Source organism: Astatotilapia calliptera, chromosome 7 (genome assembly GCF_964374335.1).
Source record: "Astatotilapia calliptera chromosome 7, fAstCal68.1, whole genome shotgun sequence".
In the NCBI taxonomy this organism is placed as follows: domain Eukaryota; kingdom Metazoa; phylum Chordata; class Actinopteri; order Cichliformes; family Cichlidae; genus Astatotilapia; species Astatotilapia calliptera.
Window position 1 is genome coordinate 12,085,411 of NC_137428.1, and position 18,160 is coordinate 12,103,570.

General features: G+C 38.8%; 1 protein-coding gene across 1 annotated transcript; it reads left to right on the forward strand.

The window, feature by feature from the left end:
• The first annotated feature begins 666 nt into the window (after positions 1–666).
• fbxw2 (F-box and WD repeat domain containing 2) lies at positions 667–17,219 on the forward strand. Its single transcript, XM_026172891.2, has 8 exons — positions 667–960; positions 1,659–1,951; positions 3,000–3,222; positions 5,877–6,071; positions 12,163–12,296; positions 12,443–12,529; positions 12,646–12,815; positions 15,120–17,219. Exons 2-8 carry the CDS (start codon positions 1,685–1,687, stop codon positions 15,406–15,408), a joined length of 1,365 nt encoding a protein of 454 aa, XP_026028676.1. The 5' UTR covers positions 667–960; positions 1,659–1,684; the 3' UTR covers positions 15,409–17,219.
• Positions 17,220–18,160: the final 941 nt, after the last annotated feature.

Here is an 18,160-nt window from a genome sequence, read left to right on the forward strand (position 1 = left end):
CTATCTATAATAACTCGAAATTTTTACTTATTTCGAGTTATGGATAGCGTTTTTTTAGTGACGGAATGAAGCTTCCATACATAACTAATGCATTCCTTTATGCTAAGATTTTCTTTTGGACTACTCGGTTCAATTTTTAATTTTATATTTGTCCACCAAGTGGTGCTACTTTTTACCATTCAAAGCCTGCAGCAAAATTTAACTTTTTCACTTTTTTTATTCGACTTTCTTCTCAAAATAGTATTTGTACTATTTTCCTCGAAATAGAGCTTTAATCTCGAAATTTCGACTTTATTCTCAAAATGATCAATAATATTTTGTTTTCTTAACGTGGCGCTATTACTCCGTCGTACTGATACTCCTTTTTTCTTTTAAAAAAAGGGTTCTGACTCTGGACACACCTACTCGCGCGAAAACCGGAAGTTAGTTAATCTATTTGTTTTCGTGCCAGCAGCATTGTCTTGCAGGCAAGTTGCGTCAAAAGAGGGAACGCTGAAAATAAAAATGCAAAAATGTTATAAAGTATAAGTATACTGAATATGCTGGCAAAGCTACTAAATATGCGGTTGTATATTGTTAAATGTTGCCCGTTGTTTTGAGATAAAAACTCTTACTTTGCCTCCTGTAAGATTATACTGAGGGTGACAACGACCTCTTATGAAGGGGTAGCGTTTCCATTATATTATAGTTTCATGCTGTCAGAAGGTGCTATCGTTTTCCCCTGCTGCATGAAATATCTACACCATAGAGCTGTAACGAAGACTACCGTTACGTGTTTTACGTGTAATTCAAAATTAACAAAAACAAGCACTATCGTGGTTGTTAGCTAACCTCAACTACAAAACTAGCTTTCTTTGGAATCCGTTTAACTTGGTGGTTGCCAGATTAGCTTTCGGCAGCTAACTTAGCGATGTGACCTAAACCGGGAAAGTGTTGATCCGGAAACTCCCTGCAACTCTGGTTGGTGGGCAATTTGAATTTCCAATTACAGTTATAAATCATTTAATAGCATATACTGTTCTCTAAGTATTTGAGTGTTTCCACTTGTAGCTAGTTTGCTCTAAACAATAACACTGCTACAGAGCTAACGTTAGCTACAAAAGTTGCTAGCTAGTCAGGCTAACTTACAACGAATGCACAAGCAGACACGGGAGCCCATAAAAGTGGCTTCCTTTAAATTTCAATTTTAAATAAGTGAAACATATACCCGAATGTACTTTATTTTACATTCATGTGTCGTTTTCAGGCTCGGAAGGCTTTATGAAGCCTGACGGAAAGCCTTCTGCAGCTTTGGTTATTAGCTACCCTGCTATGGCCGGATCTTAAACGCTGTATGAGTGAGGAGATGATGCTGGTTGATCCAGGTTAAATGTCTGAACCAGGGACACTTCTTAAATCATACATTTTGTACTGTTATTGTTCATGACCTTTCAGGGATTCAGAATTGGCGTCATTCATTCTTCAAGAGATTTAAATGTTAAGGGGTTGGAGGGGCTCAAACGTACTCTTTAAAAAAAAAAAATATATATATATATATATATATATATATATATTTTGCAATGACTGGAGGGCATGTTGAATCTGTCTCTGTGTATGATGAGTTTGGTAGTTTTCTCCTGACCAAATTGATGAGGTCGGACCCTGCATTATTCTTATAGCTCTTGCAGGTCGCTCTCATGTGCCCATGGAGAAGGCAGCATTTGAGGGGTGGCTGGAGTCAGTCTCTGCTACTTTCCTTACTCTAAATGACCAGCAGCGCAACCAGTCTTTGGACCACCTCATATCTTTAAGTGGTGCTGCTCAGCTCCGCCATCTCTCGAATGGACTAGAGACACTGCTGAAACGTGACTTTTTGCGCCTTCTTCCCTTGGAGTTGGCCTTCTACTTGCTGCGCTGGCTGGATCCTCAGACCTTGCTCACCTGCTGCCTAGTCTGCAAACAATGGAACAAGGTAATTCTAAAATTTCCAGACTCCTTGTTTATCTGACTTTCCTCAAGGAATGAACTGTAAAAGAAAATAATGATTACAAACATTCACAGTGAAATCTAATGCCTTCTTTCAGTTTTTGATAAAAGTGCAGCTATTAGCTTCTGAAAGAATTGTTTGGTTTGTAGAAGGTACTTATCTGTTATTATGCTGTCTATAGGTATCCATTTAATCCTCAATAACAACCTAAATCCAAAAATGCAGATATGACGGTTGTCCAGGCCCAAAGATACAGTCAATAGCTAAACTGACAGACATATACAGACAGTGATGTTGTTGCACTGATGTATGCCCACATATGAGCTTCACTGACAGTTCCAATTGTGATATATTCATGTTGTATTTTCAACATTGTTTTTCTTGGTTTACTGTATCTGTGAAAAAGAATAGTGTTTGTTCAGTGCTCTTGTGGAATACTCTTGAGATGGACATCATGTCAGCACTCTGGATTGATCTGTTGATGAATCTGTAATACTGTCACATTAAAAGTATAACATGTGGGAGCAAAAGCATACAAGACTGCGTTTTATGCACTAATTTTACACATTTATCATGTAGTGTTACTGGTCCAGCCCACTTAACATCAAAGTGGGCTGTATGTGGGGCCAGTGATGTAAAATGCTTGTGACATCTGTGTTTTGGGATGACTTTTGTTTCCTTGCATAAAAAGTGAACACATATTTAGATTACCAAGACTGTATACATTCTCATAGTTAGATGAATATGAACCTCTCCACCAAGTGGCATATACGTTATATATATTGTTGTTTGCATGGACTTTCTGATATGTTTGTTGAAATGTATAGATAATGATTATATGAAGCATGAGCAAAGTGAATTACAGGTGGAAATTTAATTGATTAAATCCGTCATACAGCTTAATTTTTGTGACACAGATGGATAATCAAGTTTTTAAGGATGTTTATTATTGATCCACAGAGCCTGACAACACTTGTTTCACATATCAACTATTCTTACTTTCTTTCTTTTTTTTCTTTTTTTTTTTTGGTAGGTGATAAACTCTTGCACTGAGGTGTGGCAGGGTGTGTGTCGGGAGCTAGGCTGGAAGACTGATGAGACCATTCAGGATGCATCACATTGGAAGGGGGTCTACCTGAAGGCTAAGCTGCGTATGATGCAGTTAAAGGATCAAGAAGCCTTTGAGACGTCATCACTTATTGGTCACAGTGCTCGAGTATATGCTCTTTATTACAAGGACGGCCTCCTCTGCACAGGTACCCCATGACTGTGTGTTCTGTCTTTATTAGAGTAGCAAAATATCAAATTGGTAGCTCTCAAACGTCTACGATAGTCATGACACAGTGCTGTACAGCTCATCAGTTTTATCCAGAGATATTTCTGTCAACCTCATAATACTAACACTCCTTTTAGTTTAACTTCACATCATGTCCTGAGAAATGTACCCATACACACATGAAAAACTGCAGTTTGAAAATAGCGTTTAAACAAGTCTATCATCTGACATCTGTATAGACAAAAAGTAAATATAAAACTATTCACTGAATACACTAAAAATACTGATATATGATGTGTTTCAAAGGGTTAAAACCATTTCAATTTTCTCTTAAGCGCAATGGTAAGAGTTATAGTCATTTAAAGAGTGCTTATAAAATAGATCTGTCACCGGGCCTATGGTTTTTTTTTGTTTTTTGTTTCTATTTAAAAAGGAATTTGATTTGGAAATTGTCATGACCATGGATTAACGTCCATGAGTACTATTAACAAGAGTTGGGAAATGTCTTCAATCTTAGCACACTCCTTAGTTCAGAGGTGACAGTTCACTTTTCACGTACAGCAGGGGAATTAATTGTTTGATCCCCTGCTGAATTCATAAATTACGTAGTATAAGGTCCAGCTTTTGGCATAGTGCTTTTGGCATAGACAAAGCACATTTCTTATACTCCGGACACATAAGATCTTACCATTGGTTTTCGTTTAGGAAGTAGTTGATCTCTCTCTCGCCTGGAACATTCTTTAGCTGTCTTCTGAGCTTTGACAAATGCACAGTTGCGATAACCACATTTACTCAGGGCCTCTTTGATATGATATCCATTGTCTATGGGGATGGTGTTCACTTTGTGTTGTAGAGTCCTGATGTCACACAATTTGTGTTTGAGTGGATGATGATAGTCAAAACCTTAAAAACTGATTGGTATGTGTCAGTTTACAACTTTCAAATGTTCCCTGTTGTTCACAGTAATTTAAGTTCAAGAACACTACCACGTGATTTTGTCTTTCCTTCTGTGGTGAACCTGATGTGTTAATGTAATCAGTAAATTGTTGTACGTCTTGAAATTTGATTTTCACCCAGGAGTCATTCACATGCAATGCGTCCAGAAAGTATTCACAGTACTTCTCTTGTTCCGAAATGGATTTATATTTAAACTCTATACACCATACCAATAATGGGTAAATGAAAAAAAAGTTTGCTTTTAATGATTATAGATTTATTCAAAATCTATAATTTAAATATATGCATATGAGAGGATGTCTGGACTATGCTTTTATTGCAGAATTTTTAATAGTACTCAAATTGGACTTTGATCAGTTTGATCAATTTGCATATTAATGATCATGAAACTGCACTTGTGGCTCAATGTTAGGTAATGATGCTAGTTCATGGTTGATATTTGTTATGCACCTGTACAATCTATATAATCTTGAGGAAACCTTATACAGAAAACAGAAGTCACTTGAATGAGTGATCAGAGGTTTCACCTACTGGAAATTCGTAGTGCAGATAAACAGAATTAACTTTCTGGGATTTCATTACTAGGAATATTAAGCATACAACATGATATCTCTTTTCTATCATCAGCAAGTTTCTCTGACGGGTTCCTGGCCTTAAGATCTTAAAACCACACCTTAATTTGTCCTCTACTGTTTCCATTAACTACCATTTCCAATAGGAAATGGTAGTTAATGGAAACTTTACAACTTAGGAAGCTGCTACCTGAAATACTTTGCCAACTTCTTACACCCCAAACAACACACACACACACACACCGCATTGATGGTTTCATATGCTTTTTATTTTACATTTCATATTCCAACACAGTTTTTCCATTCTCTGCACCCTTGTAGGAAGAGGCTGACTTTCACTCAGGTTCATAGTTATCATAAAAACACTTTTTCTTTGAGTCTGTTTTAGCTACTGTTGGTTCTTCTTTGGAAGTTTGATAGATAAAATAGAGACGAGAGAGTTACTAGGAAAAAAGATAGGCGTGTGAATTATCCTCTCTTGTCTTGTATCTACATTTGTCTTGCTTAAAGTGATATATAAATGATAACTAGGGCAGCCCTAATCCAAACCTACCTGGCCGTGTGTGAAACAGAAATTGCACCTTAACCCTAACAACTGTTTGTGCCGTTGTTGCCAGCAAGAACTGCACTAAAGTATTTGGGATAACTGTTTTTTGTCTTGTTGTATTTAAAAAAAAAAACAAAAAAACCCCCACACAATTGGTAGTGGACTTGCTCGTGCGTTTCAGATCATTGTCCTGCCGCATAACTTGAGTGCCCTTGCTTCAGGGCCCAAAGTATGACAAACATGCAAAAAATAAAAACTAAGACATATACTTGTTAATGGTACTGTATAGGTTGCTGTTGTTGTTGTTTTTTCATCTGTATCACATTATGGCACAGTAGTTTCTACCAGTAGCACACTCATAAGGGTTGTTTTGAGTATACCCAGTTTTGTCTTCTTTCATGCAGACCATGTCTGGAATAGGTGTGGAAGCATTGTTTGTAATGTTTGTTTCATTCTCAGTGTGTGAGGGCTTGTACATGTTGAGCCTTCTATATACACTCATGTAGGTTGAACCTGTCACTACAGCAGTAACACTGATGGTTTTTACTTGTTTTTCAGGATCTGACGATCTCTCTGCCAAATTATGGGATGTGCGTACTGGACAGTGCATTTATGGAATTCAGACACACACCTGTGCCACAGTAAAATTTGATGAACAGAAGCTGGTGACTGGGTCCTTTGACAACACTATTGCATGCTGGGAGTGGAGTACAGGGGCTAAAATCCAGCAATTCCGTGGCCACACAGGAGCAGGTTGGTTTCAGTGTTGAGCAATTATGTCCTTATCTAGAATAGGAAGCATATTAATGCTAGAGGAGAGGCAGATAACATGTGGTCAATAGCGAAACGGTCAACTTTGCATGGAAGAAGCGTTATTTTTAGTATTTTATGTTATCTCTTTGTGACAGTGCTTTATATGGCAAGGGAACTTTAAAATCTGTCAAAACAAAGGCATTAAAAAAGTCTGATTAGGCAAGAAACACAAGTCCACAGACAGTTTTGAAACAAACCTAAAAGGAAATGGCAAAAAATATAACCCAACTGTCTGTGCACATTTCTGTACACTGTGGAATATTTAGCAGTCATCTGCCACCAAGTTTGGGGATTAAAAAGAGTAATTCAGTTCAATTCAATTTTATTTATATAGCGCCAAATCACAACAAAAGTCGCCTCAAGGCGCTTCATAGATACAGAGAAAAACCCAACAATCCTATGACCCCCTATGAGCCAGCACTTTGGCGACAGTGGGAAGGAAAAACTCCCTTTTAACAGGAAGAAACCTCCGGCAGAACCAGGCTCAGGGAGGGGCGGCCATCTGCTGCGACCGGTTGGGGTGAGAGAAGGAAGACAGGATAAAAGACATGCTGTGGAAGAGAGACAGAGGTTAATAACAGATATGATTCAATGCAGAGAGGTCTGTTAACACATAGTGAGTGAGAAAGGTGACTGGAAAGGAAAAACTCAATGCATCATGGGGATCCCCCGGCAGCCTACGTCTATTGCAGCATAATTAAGGGAGGATTCAGGGTCACCTGGTCCAGCCCTAACTATATGCTTTAGCAAAAAGGAAAGTTTGAAGCCTAATCTTAAAAGTAGAGATAGTGTCTGTCTCCCGAATCCAAACTGGAAGCTGGTTCCACAGAAGAGGGGCCTGAAAACTGAAGGCTCTCCCTCCCATTCTACTTTTAAATACTCTAGAAACAACAAGTAGGCCTGCAGAGCGAGAGCGGAGCGCTCTAATAGGGTGATATGGTACTACAAGGTCATTAAGATAAGATGGGGCCTGATTATTTAAGACCTTGTATGTGAGGAGCGGGATTTTGAATTCAATTCTGGATTTAACAGGAAGCCAATGAAGGGAAGCCAAAACAGGAGAAATATGCTCTCTCTTTCTAGTCCCTGTCAGAACTCTTGCTGCAGCATTTTGGATTAGCTGAAGGCTTTTCAGCGAGTTTTTTGGACATCCTGATAATAATGAATTACAGTAGTCCAGCCTGGAAGTAATAAATGCATGAACTAGTTTTTCAGCGTCACTCTGAGACAGGATATTTCTAATTTTAGAGATGTTGCGCAAATGGAAGAACACAGTCTTACATATTTGTTTAATATGTGCGTTGAAGGACATATCCTGGTCAAAAATCACTCCAAGGTCCCTCACAGCGTTACTGGAGGCCAAGGTAATGCCATCCAGAGTAAGAATCTGGTTAGACACCATATTTCTAAGATTTTCAGGGCCGAGTACAATAACCTCAGTTTTATCTGAATTAAGAAGCAGAAAGTTAGCGGCCATCCAGATTTTTATGTCTTTAAGACATTCCTGCAGTCTAACTAATTGGTGTGTGCTATCTGGCTTCATGGACAGATAGAGCTGGGTGTCATCTGCATAGCAGTGAAAATGTATGCTATGTCTTCTAATGATGCTGCCTAAGGGAAGCATGTATAATGTAAACAGAATTGGTCCTAGCACTGAACCCTGTGGAACTCCATAATTAACCTCAGTGTGTGAAGAGGACTCTCCATTTACATGCACAAATTGGAGTCTATTAGATAGATATGATACAAACCACTGCAGCGCAGTACCTGTAATACCTACAGCATGTTCTAATCGCTCTAATAGGATATTATGGTCAACAGTATCGAATACTGCACTAAGGTCTAGCAGGACAAGCACAGAGATGAGTCCACTGTCAGAGGCCATAAGAAGATCATTTGTAACCTTCACTAAAGCTGTTTCTGTGCTGTGATGAGCTCTGAAACCTGACTGAAACTCTTCAAATAAGCCATCCCTCTGCAGATGATCTGTTAGCTGTTTGACAACTACTCTTTCAAGGATTTTTGATATGAAAGGAAGGTTGGCCTATAATTAGCTAAGACTGCTGGGTCTAGAGATGGCTTTTTGAGTAAAGGTTTAACTACAGCCAGTTTGAAGGCCTGTGGTACATAGCCGATTATTAGAGATAGGTTGATCATATTTAAGATTGAAGAATTAATTAATGGCAGGACTTCTTTGAGCAGTTTTGTAGGAATGGGGTCTAAAAGACACGTTGATGGTTTGGAGGAAGTAATTATTGAAGTTAACTCAGAAAGATCAATTGGAGAAAAAGAGTCTAACTTAACATTAATGGTACTAAGAGTAGCTGTAGATAATATTACATCTGTGGGATGATTATTGGTAATTTTTTCTCTAATGATAAAAATTTTATTTGTGAAGAAGTTCATGAAGTCATTACTAGTTACCGTTAAAGGGATGGTTGGCTCAACAGAGCTCTGACTTTTTGTCAGCCTGGCTACAGTGCTGACAAAAACCTGGGGTTGTTCTTATTTTCTTCAATCAGTGATGAATAGTAAGATGTTCTGGCTTTGCGGAGGGCTTTCTTATAAAGCAGAAAACTATTTCTCCAGGCTAAATGATGATCTTCTACATTTGTGACACGCCATTTCCTCTCCAGATTATGAGTCATCTGCTTTAGGCTACGTGTTTGAGAATTATACCACGGAGTCAGGTACTTCTGATTAGAGACTAGAGCTGGGCGATAGAACGATAACGATATGTATCGCGATATAACTTTTACTCGATAGAGAAATTAAGCTATCGCGATAGACCTCGCCGCTCTTGTCCTCTTAAAAAAAAAAAAAAAGTCAGCCAATCCAAATTAAGTAGCCCAGAGCCGAACCAATCACAGCCGCAGCGTCACGTCGCGTGACTTGTTACGTACAGCACAAGTGCCAAGCTGCACGTGTGTTTGTTTGGGAAGCAGCCAGCGGGTAATGGAGCCAGCGCGTAATGGAGGAAATGAGTGTGCCGACTAGAAAAATCAACCGAGCGTGACCGAAGAGAAAACAGATGATGGTTCCAATGCCGGAGAGATTGTCGAACGGAAGAGCCATAGAAGTTCCGTAGTGTGAAGGTATTTCGGCTATTTCAAGTCTGACAAAAAACAGAGTAGCGTGCACTGCAAATTGTGCCGAAAGCAAGTCTGGAAATACATGCATGCATCACACTGTGTGCCACGTTATTGTTTCGGTGAAATGAATTTCTACAATACTGTTAATTCTACTCTCTGCGGTGTTTAAATGCTTACATATACACACAGTTACTGTCCGTCCACACATACGACTCGGTTCTGCTTCTATGCCCCAGCTTTGTTTACTTTTTCCCACCGAGGCTTCTAGACTTCTGATTGGCCAACATTTCTGCACGGTTAGGAATCTAGCGCCACCTGCTGCTTTGGCATGTTCATAGCAGCGTTTTCCTTCATTTCTGCCTTTATGTGTGGACGGGATTATTTTTTAAAACGAAAACGGAAAATCTCCGTTTTCAAAAATACCCGTGTACGTGTGGACGTAGCCTCAGTCTCTGACTGGAAGCGCTAATTCGTCATTCGGCTTTTGTCAGACTAAAGTAACTGTTAAAACTGTTTGAAAAGCTAAGCTATACAACAAGGAGAGATTGAGAATTTCCTTTTAGTTCTCAGTTTATTTGATATTGACAAAAGTTAGTCAGTTTTGTCTGTTCTTCTGTAAAACAAACTAAGATTTATTTTTAGAATTAATATTTTGTTTCTAAGTGGAATTGACAATTTAGTAGTCTGTTTCGTTTGTTCTATTTTGAAACTTAAACGCTTTAGCGGCTGCCTTTTGTGTAGTTTGCAATATTTGCCTTTATTTATCTGAAAAAGTCTCATGTTCCTTAAGTACATCTACCCTGTTGAACTTATTATGAGAAATAAATATTTAAATCAAAACAAGCTGCTGATTATTTCACATTTTACTTGTGAGCAACGGGACATTTAAATCTTACAAATATAGTTATTTGGCTTATATCGTGATAGATATCGTTATCGCCTGAAATGAAAAAAACATATCGCCCAGCTCTATTAGAGACCTTAGTTTTCACTGGAGCTACAGTATCCAGAGTCGTACGTAGTGAGGAGGTGAAATTATTAACAAGATAATCGACCTCTGATGGGGTAGCGTTCAGATAGCTGCTCTGCTCTGTGTTGGTACAGGGCATTGAAGATGATAACAGTGGGTGGATTATATTCTTAAACTTAGTTACAGCGCTTTCAGAAAGACATCTACTTTGATAAAGTCTACTCTCCACTGCTGTGTAATCAATTATTGTAAATTAGAGCTGGGCGATATGAGATTTTTTCATATCACGATATGTTTTTTTCATTTCAGGCGATAACGATATCTATCACGATATAAGCCAAATAACTATATTTGTAAGATTTAAATGTGCCGTTGCTCACAAGTAAAATGTGAAATAATCAGCAGCTTGTTTTTAAATATTTATTTCCCATAATAAGTTCAACAGGGTAGATGTACTTAAGGAACATGAGACTTTTTCAGATAAATAAAGGCAAATATTGCAAACTACACAAAAGGCAGCCGCTAAAGCGTTTAAGTTTCAAAATAGAACAAATGAAACAGACTAAATTGTCAATTCCACTTAGAAACAAAGTATTAATTCTAAAAATAAATCTTAGTTTGTTTTACAGAAGAACAGACAAAACTGACTAACTTTTGTCAATATCAAATAAACTGAGAACTAAAAGGAAATTCTCAATCTCTCCTTGTTGTATAGCTTAGCTTTTCAAACAGTTTTAACAGTTACTTTAGTCTGACAAAAGCCGAATGACGAATTAGCGCTTCCAGTCAGAGACTGAGGCTACGTCCACACGTACACGGGTATTTTTGAAAACGGAGATTTTCCGTTTTCGTTTTAAAAAATAATCCCGTCCACACATAAAGGCAGAAATGAAGGAAAACGCTGCTATGAACATGCCAAAGCAGCAGGTGGCGCTAGATTCCTAACCGTGCAGAAATGTTGGCCAATCAGAAGTCTAGAAGCCTCGGTGGGAAAAAGTAAACAAAGCTGGGGCATAGAAGCAGAACCGAGTCGTATGTGTGGACGGACAGTAACTGTGTGTATATGTAAGCATTTAAACACTGCAGAGAGTAGAATTAACAGTATTGTAGAAATTCATTTCACCGAAACAATAACGTGGCGCACAGTGTGACGCATGCACCAGTTTATTGTATTTCCAGACTTGCTTTCGGCACAATTTACAGTGCACGCTACTCTGTTTTTTGTCAGACTTGAAATAGCCGAAATACCTTCAAACTACGGAACTTCTATGGCTCTTCCGTTCGACAATCTCTCCGGCATTGGAACCATCATCTGTTTTCTCTTCGGTCACGCTCGGTTGATTTTTCTAGTCGGCACACTCATTTCCTCCATTATGCGCTGGCTCCATTACCCGCTGGCTGCTTCCCAAACAAACACACGTGCGGCTTGGCACTTGTGCTGTACGTAACAAGTGACGCGACGTGACACTGCGGCTGTGATTGGTTCGGCTCTGCGCTACTTTATTTGGATTGGCTGACCTTTTTGTTTTTGTTTTTTTTGTTTTTTTTTTAAGAGGACAAGAGCGGCGAGGTCTATCGCGATAGCTTAATTTCTCTATCGAGTAAAAGTTATATCGCGATACATATCGTTATCGTTCTATCGCCCAGCTCTATTGTAAATGTAAATGTTATCAGGAAATGATCAGACAGGAGAGGGTTTTCAGGAAACACTGTTAAATGTTCAGTTTCTATGCCATATGCCAGAGTAGAGAGATGGAGTACACTGAAACAGTCACTGGTGGATTCAAGAGCTTTTGTAAAGATGAGGGTTATCAAGAATGGGACAGTTCCATTTTTGTTATACTAGTGGAACTTCTCCTAGGCAAAGCTTGGTATTATCTGCCAACAAGAATAGCTACATGTTTAATGTGTGCGACAGCTCCTAACTGTGTGTGTGTGTGCGCGCGCATGTGTATGTGCACGTGTGCAGTTTTCAGTGTCGACTACAATGATGAGCTGGATGTACTTGTCAGCGGCTCTGCAGACTTCTCAGTGAAGGTCTGGGCTTTATCTGCTGGTGCCTGTCTCAACACGCTGACTGGACACACTGAGTGGGTAACAAAGGTCAGAATTTTATGGGTTTTTTTGTCTGAGTTTGTGTGAAACTTATTTCCATTACTTCAATTACTGGCAGGAAATAACCAATCTTAATGTTTTTTGTTTGTTGTTGTTTTAAAGATGTGAAACTTTTGTTGATTTTCTGTTATCAGGTGATACTACAGAAGAGTGAAGTGGAATCAATGGTGCACAGTCCTGGTGATTACATTCTCCTCAGTGCTGACAAGTATGAGATTAAGGTAATGTTCCCTTTCATAGTTAATGTGTTTTAAAGGAAAACGACTTGTTCATCATACATGACCTGCTATATCTAAAGAGTCCATAAGATGGAGCCAGTCCTGTGTTTTGTGTACAGGTATGGCCTTTAGGCCGAGAGATCAACTGCAAGTGTTTAAAGACACTGTCGGTGTCAGAGGACCGCAGCATCAGCCTCCAACCTCGCCTGCAGTTTGATGGACGCTACATCATATGCAGCTCTGACCTCGGAGTCTATCAGTGGGATTTTGCCAGTTTTGAGATTCTCAGGTAAAATAGGTTGCATAATTTTAGAAAACATGCAGGTGCCTAGTATGAAGTAGGAACAGAAAATGCAGTGGTTAGTACTGTTGAGTTTCACTCCCCCATCAGACCGGGCCCTTTTTGTGTGGAGTTTGCATGTTCTCCCTGTGTTTGCGTTTTGTTTTCTCCAGGTAATCCGGTTTCCTCCTGCAGTTCCTCCGTGAGTGGTTGTCTATCTCTCTGTGTTAGCCCTGTGACAAACTGGCAATCTGTCCAGGGTGTACCTTGCATCTCGCCCTGTGATAGCTGGGATAGGCTCCAGCTCTTCTGCAACCCTCATAAGGATAAGCACAAGAGGATGGATGGATAGAGAAAATCAAATAAAACTACAGCATACAAAAAGCTAGTTAAAAACTGAAGTAACCAAGGAAAGTGTCCGTCGATCACCTTGTTCACATTTCCTTCCCAAGATGTCCATATGACATTCTTTTGGGATTTTAAAGTTGTAAGATCATGAGGGTTGTACTAAAGTGGAGGAAATAATTATTTGATCACCTGTTCAATTTGTATTGATGACAAGGCTGTAACCCTGAAATTCAGATTATAATTCCATTCATCCATTCTCTTCAGTTTAACATTTTCAGGGTCGCGGGGGGACTGGAGTCCATCCCTGCTGTCTTATGGCAAGAGGCAGGGTACACTCTGGAAAGGTCGCTAGTTTGTCACAGGGCTAACACATAGAGACTGGTTAGGAAAAGCTTTGTGTCATAAGCACAACATCAGAAAAAATGCAACATGTAAAACCGACCCAAATTGACCACTGACATATTTTAGTGTGGTTTATCCATCAGTTTGCTTTTGTTCTAGATTTAACTGCCAGTTCTCTATCAGCAATTATGGCGTGTAAGGGGAAATTTGATAACATACCGAATTCTAGTTCCAAATTTGTTATTGATATTTGTTTTGTTGGCACCCCTCTGAAATTCCTGAACCTCTAAAAAATCCTGTTTGATTGAAAAGTAGCCTGATTAGAGTAGGATGAATCAGCATCCCCAAGTCATACTGTTAGAATCCTCGAAGCATAAGCCGAAGAGTGGCAGCAGTCTTTGACTCCAGTTAAATAATCAACCAAAGACCCAAGCAGAGTTGTAATTAACTTGAAAGGCTAAATCTTAGCCTTGTACATTGTAACTGGAAAACTCACAACGTTATTTGTTGTATATCATTCTCCTGGCCTTTACTCAGTTTCCATCTGAATTCTCAGACTTTTATCTTATTTAGTACTCAGGTCAGGTAAAGTGATTAATATGGGTGATTTTAATATTCATGTATATCAGGGGTGTCCAACTCCAGGCCTCAAGGGCCAGTGTCCTGCAGGTTTTGGATGTGTCCTTGATCCAACACTGCTGATTTAAATGGCTAAATGACCTCCTCAGCATGTCTTGAAGTTCTCCAGAGGCCTGGTAATGAACTAATCATTTGATTCAGTTGTGTTGACCCAGGGTGATGTCTAAAACCTGCAGGACACCAGCCCTTGAAGCCTGGAGTTGGACACCCCTGTTGTAGATGCTGAGCACACTACACAACACTATATTTAATCTGTTATTAGACTCAGGTGACTTCCATCAAAATGCATATGAGACCACCCACCACTTAAATCATACTCAAGAAATCCCTTTTTAATAAAATTTCGATTTACTATAATTGATTGCACAACAGTGGGGAATATGTTTCATTACAGTAGATGTGTTTCTGAAAGTGGTGTAACTAAGTTCAAATGTAATTCCTCCACTGTTAACATTTTCAATGCTGTGTGCCAACACAATGCAGAACAGCTACCTAAACTGTACTCGCACAGAGGTTGATTATCTTGCCAATAGTGTTACATCCTCACTGTGTACGACGATGGATACTGTGGCTCTTCTGAAAAAGCCTTAAATCAGAAGTGCTCGACTCCCTGGTGTGACTCACAAATGTACAGTAATAAGGTCCCATCTTAAACACCTCATATCACCACCCCTTTAATCTTAGATTCCTGACTTAGTTGTAGTTCCAAGAGTATTTAAAAGTAGCATGGGAGGTAGAGCCTTTAGCTTTCAGGCCCCTTTTCTGTGGATTCAGTTCCAATTTGGATTTGGGTGACAGACGGCCTCTCTAATTTTATGATTATACTTAAAACAAATGTGTAGACCATTATGCTATAGAGCATCTAGCCATTTAGTTGTTGTTGTTGTTGTTTTTTAAACTCTTTGCATGTACAATCAGAGCAAACTCATGAGTAACCGATTATATTTTGGCAACTTTAAATGCAGCTTATCTTTATTTTCCCAGGGTGATAAAAATGCAAGATCCAGCCAACCTGTCCCTGCTCAGCTTTGGTGAAGTGTTTGCGCTTCTTTTTGACAACCACTTCTTGTATGTGATGGACCTGAGGACAGAGGCTATCTCAGGCCGTTGGCCTCTACCAGCGTATAGAAAATCCAAGCGAGGATCCAGCTTTCTGGCCGGCGTGACCTCTTGGCTTAACGGTTTGGATGGGGGCAATGACTCTGGACTGGTGTTTGCCACCAGCATGCCAGACCATAGCATTCACTTAGTACTGTGGAAGGAGAACGGATAAACACAGACAGGGTCAGTGTACCTGAGACTGCTAGAATATGAGCTGCGTCATGCATGCTCTGGAATATATCAACCCTAACTGCCAAGATAGATCATACATGGACCAAAGCATTTTCTTTTTAGCCATTTTTTTCTTCAGCATACAGTCATCCTCTAGAAACCCACATGAGCACTCACAGTTGGAAATGGAAGATGAAGAAATCATTTTTCTGACCTTGTACAATCGTTCCTGATTTCTAAAGAAGCCTGAAAACCTTTCACTGGTTTTCTTATCTTGGACAAAGAAGAAAAACAGACTTAGTGTGAAGACCAGTAATTGCTAATAGTTGGCCCCCAGAATAAATACCATCATAGAAATTCTCCTGTGATGGCCTCAGCTGTGAAAGAGGAAATGTGTTAGGCAGTTTTGCAGTGTGTGAATGGGTGTTATTTCTGGGTGAACTTTTATAAACACTATTAGGTCATGTTGCATGCACCAAGAGCACATCCATTGTCAAGCCAGTCTCCACACTGACCTGCTTAAATATTGGTCTCCATCAGGAAAAGCAGGGTTGCCTTAAACCAGTGGTTTTTGAACTTCCTCTGGTATTCCTCCTTTCAGAATTTGCAGAAAGTTGACACTCAAGTCTGTCTCACCCTGCAAGAAAATAAACTAAAGTCTGACACATATATATATATGTATATATGTGTATATATATGTATATATGTGTATATATGTGTCAGACTTTAGTTTATTTTCTTTGCATAAATTTTGTCATTTAACTTGGTTTGACACCATATTTTCCGCTGGTTGTCCACACCTCGAATTACGAGAGCCACTGCAGTAAACACAGCAACTGTTTTGAAATAAGATGGGAATATAAAGATTAACACCACTTAACTGCGTGTTTAAGTGACATTTTTGCTGAATTGGTGTATATGTATACAATGTACAATATTGGGCGTTTTCACTAAATTCCACTGAAGATTATATGATAAGAGGTTTCAGTGTCAGCTTGAGTGAGTTGGGGTGCCTTTTCAGTTCATTTGATGTTAAAAACTAGAAGTCCTGGTAACTTTGGCACATTGCAGTGTTGTTACATTGTTCTTTTCTTTTGATATTTTTGTACTTGATATACTCTCAGTCTCAGATGTCTGGATTTTTATTGCTACTGCCTGGCATAAATTTCTTGGGGAACAAATGAGAAATTGACTATTCAACATCAATTTTATTTTTGTGAAAGGTCTCAATATTTCACACAGCTGAGATAGTGACTTCTGCCAAACTGACTATTTTAAATTTCAAAAGGAGTTTTGACCAGTTTTTCCATAATGTAAATTCTGTTAAACGTGCCTCATTCTATGTCACCTTTTTATTATCCCCCACTTTTCATTGTCTTTTTTTGGCACTGGCAGGCCTTATATGACCATGGATCAGAGTGCATTCACCAGACTTGATTTATGAGATTTAATTCATTATTAATGATCTTTTTCTTGTATCCTCACATGGATGAATGTACACAGCACACTTACAGACTGCTTTTAGATTAACACTTCCAGTCCAATTAAAACAATACCGCTATACTGTATTCTGACTGTTGTCTTGACCGTTACAACACATTTAAAACCCAGTAACATGACTTGTAAATAAAGTGAAAAATGTGAAATAAGAAAATTTCTATGTTCATGTACCTTTCAGAGTTGGTTTCATTGCATTTAAGCACTTAGATCACAAATTATTTTGCTCATCTGTAATCATTCTTTGGTTACTTGCACCTATCTATAATCTGCTTCAGTTCTGCAGTCCTTCAAATAAATAATGTAGCAGATGCATCTGTTTGTGTTTTATCATGCCAAAAATGGTGTATCCAGGCTTTTTTCCTGAAAGCTGAGTTTGTTAACCCAGAAAGAGCGCTAACCTAACCTGTATTTGACTCACTAATTCTGCACATCTAACCTGCTTGCAGGCAAGTTTTCTTCAGCAAGCTCTGACTCCTCCCCTTCTTCTGCACCTGAACTAATTGACTCTGGGTTTAACTTTTGCGTTCATACAGATATCAAAGGAAATGGCGGTTTACAATTAATTTGCCAAAGTTTACAACTTTGTAAACTTGTAGTCCTATTTAGATATTAGAGTTGCGTTATGTGTTTACCATGAGGTAATTTATAATTAGTTATTGAATTGAAAGGCTGACATCACTCAGTGGACATGGATTTTTTTTTAAAGGCACAGGAGATCTATAAAATCTACAGGTTACATCTTCCTAACACTGGGCGAAAGGGTTCCCTGGAAATATTAAAATAAAACTGATTGCAAACTGCAACATTTAGATTCAGTTCCAACTTTTAGATAAATTTGTTTTTTCACTGTTTGCCAGTTTAAATGTTAAATTAGCTTTACTGACATCAACATAACATTGTGAAGTTGGTTTTTTTTTTCAGGTTTTCTGTCCCAAAAAGGCAGATGCAAGTTGGTTCAATCAACATCATCATCATGGTTGCTAAACCTGCTTTCTAGAACTAGAAAGAAAAAACATATTTCTCATATACTGGCTTTTCTTCGTTGGCTCCTTGTTAAATCCAGAACTGAATTTTAAAGCCTTCTCATTAAATATGAGGTCCTGAATATCCAGGCCCTTATCTTACCTCAAAGACCTCATAGTACGGTATTACCCCAATAGAGCACTAAGCTCTCAGATTGCAGGTTTGTGGTTCCTAGGGTATTTAAACATAGAATGGGAGGCAGAGCCTTCAGATTTCTTCTGTGGAACCAG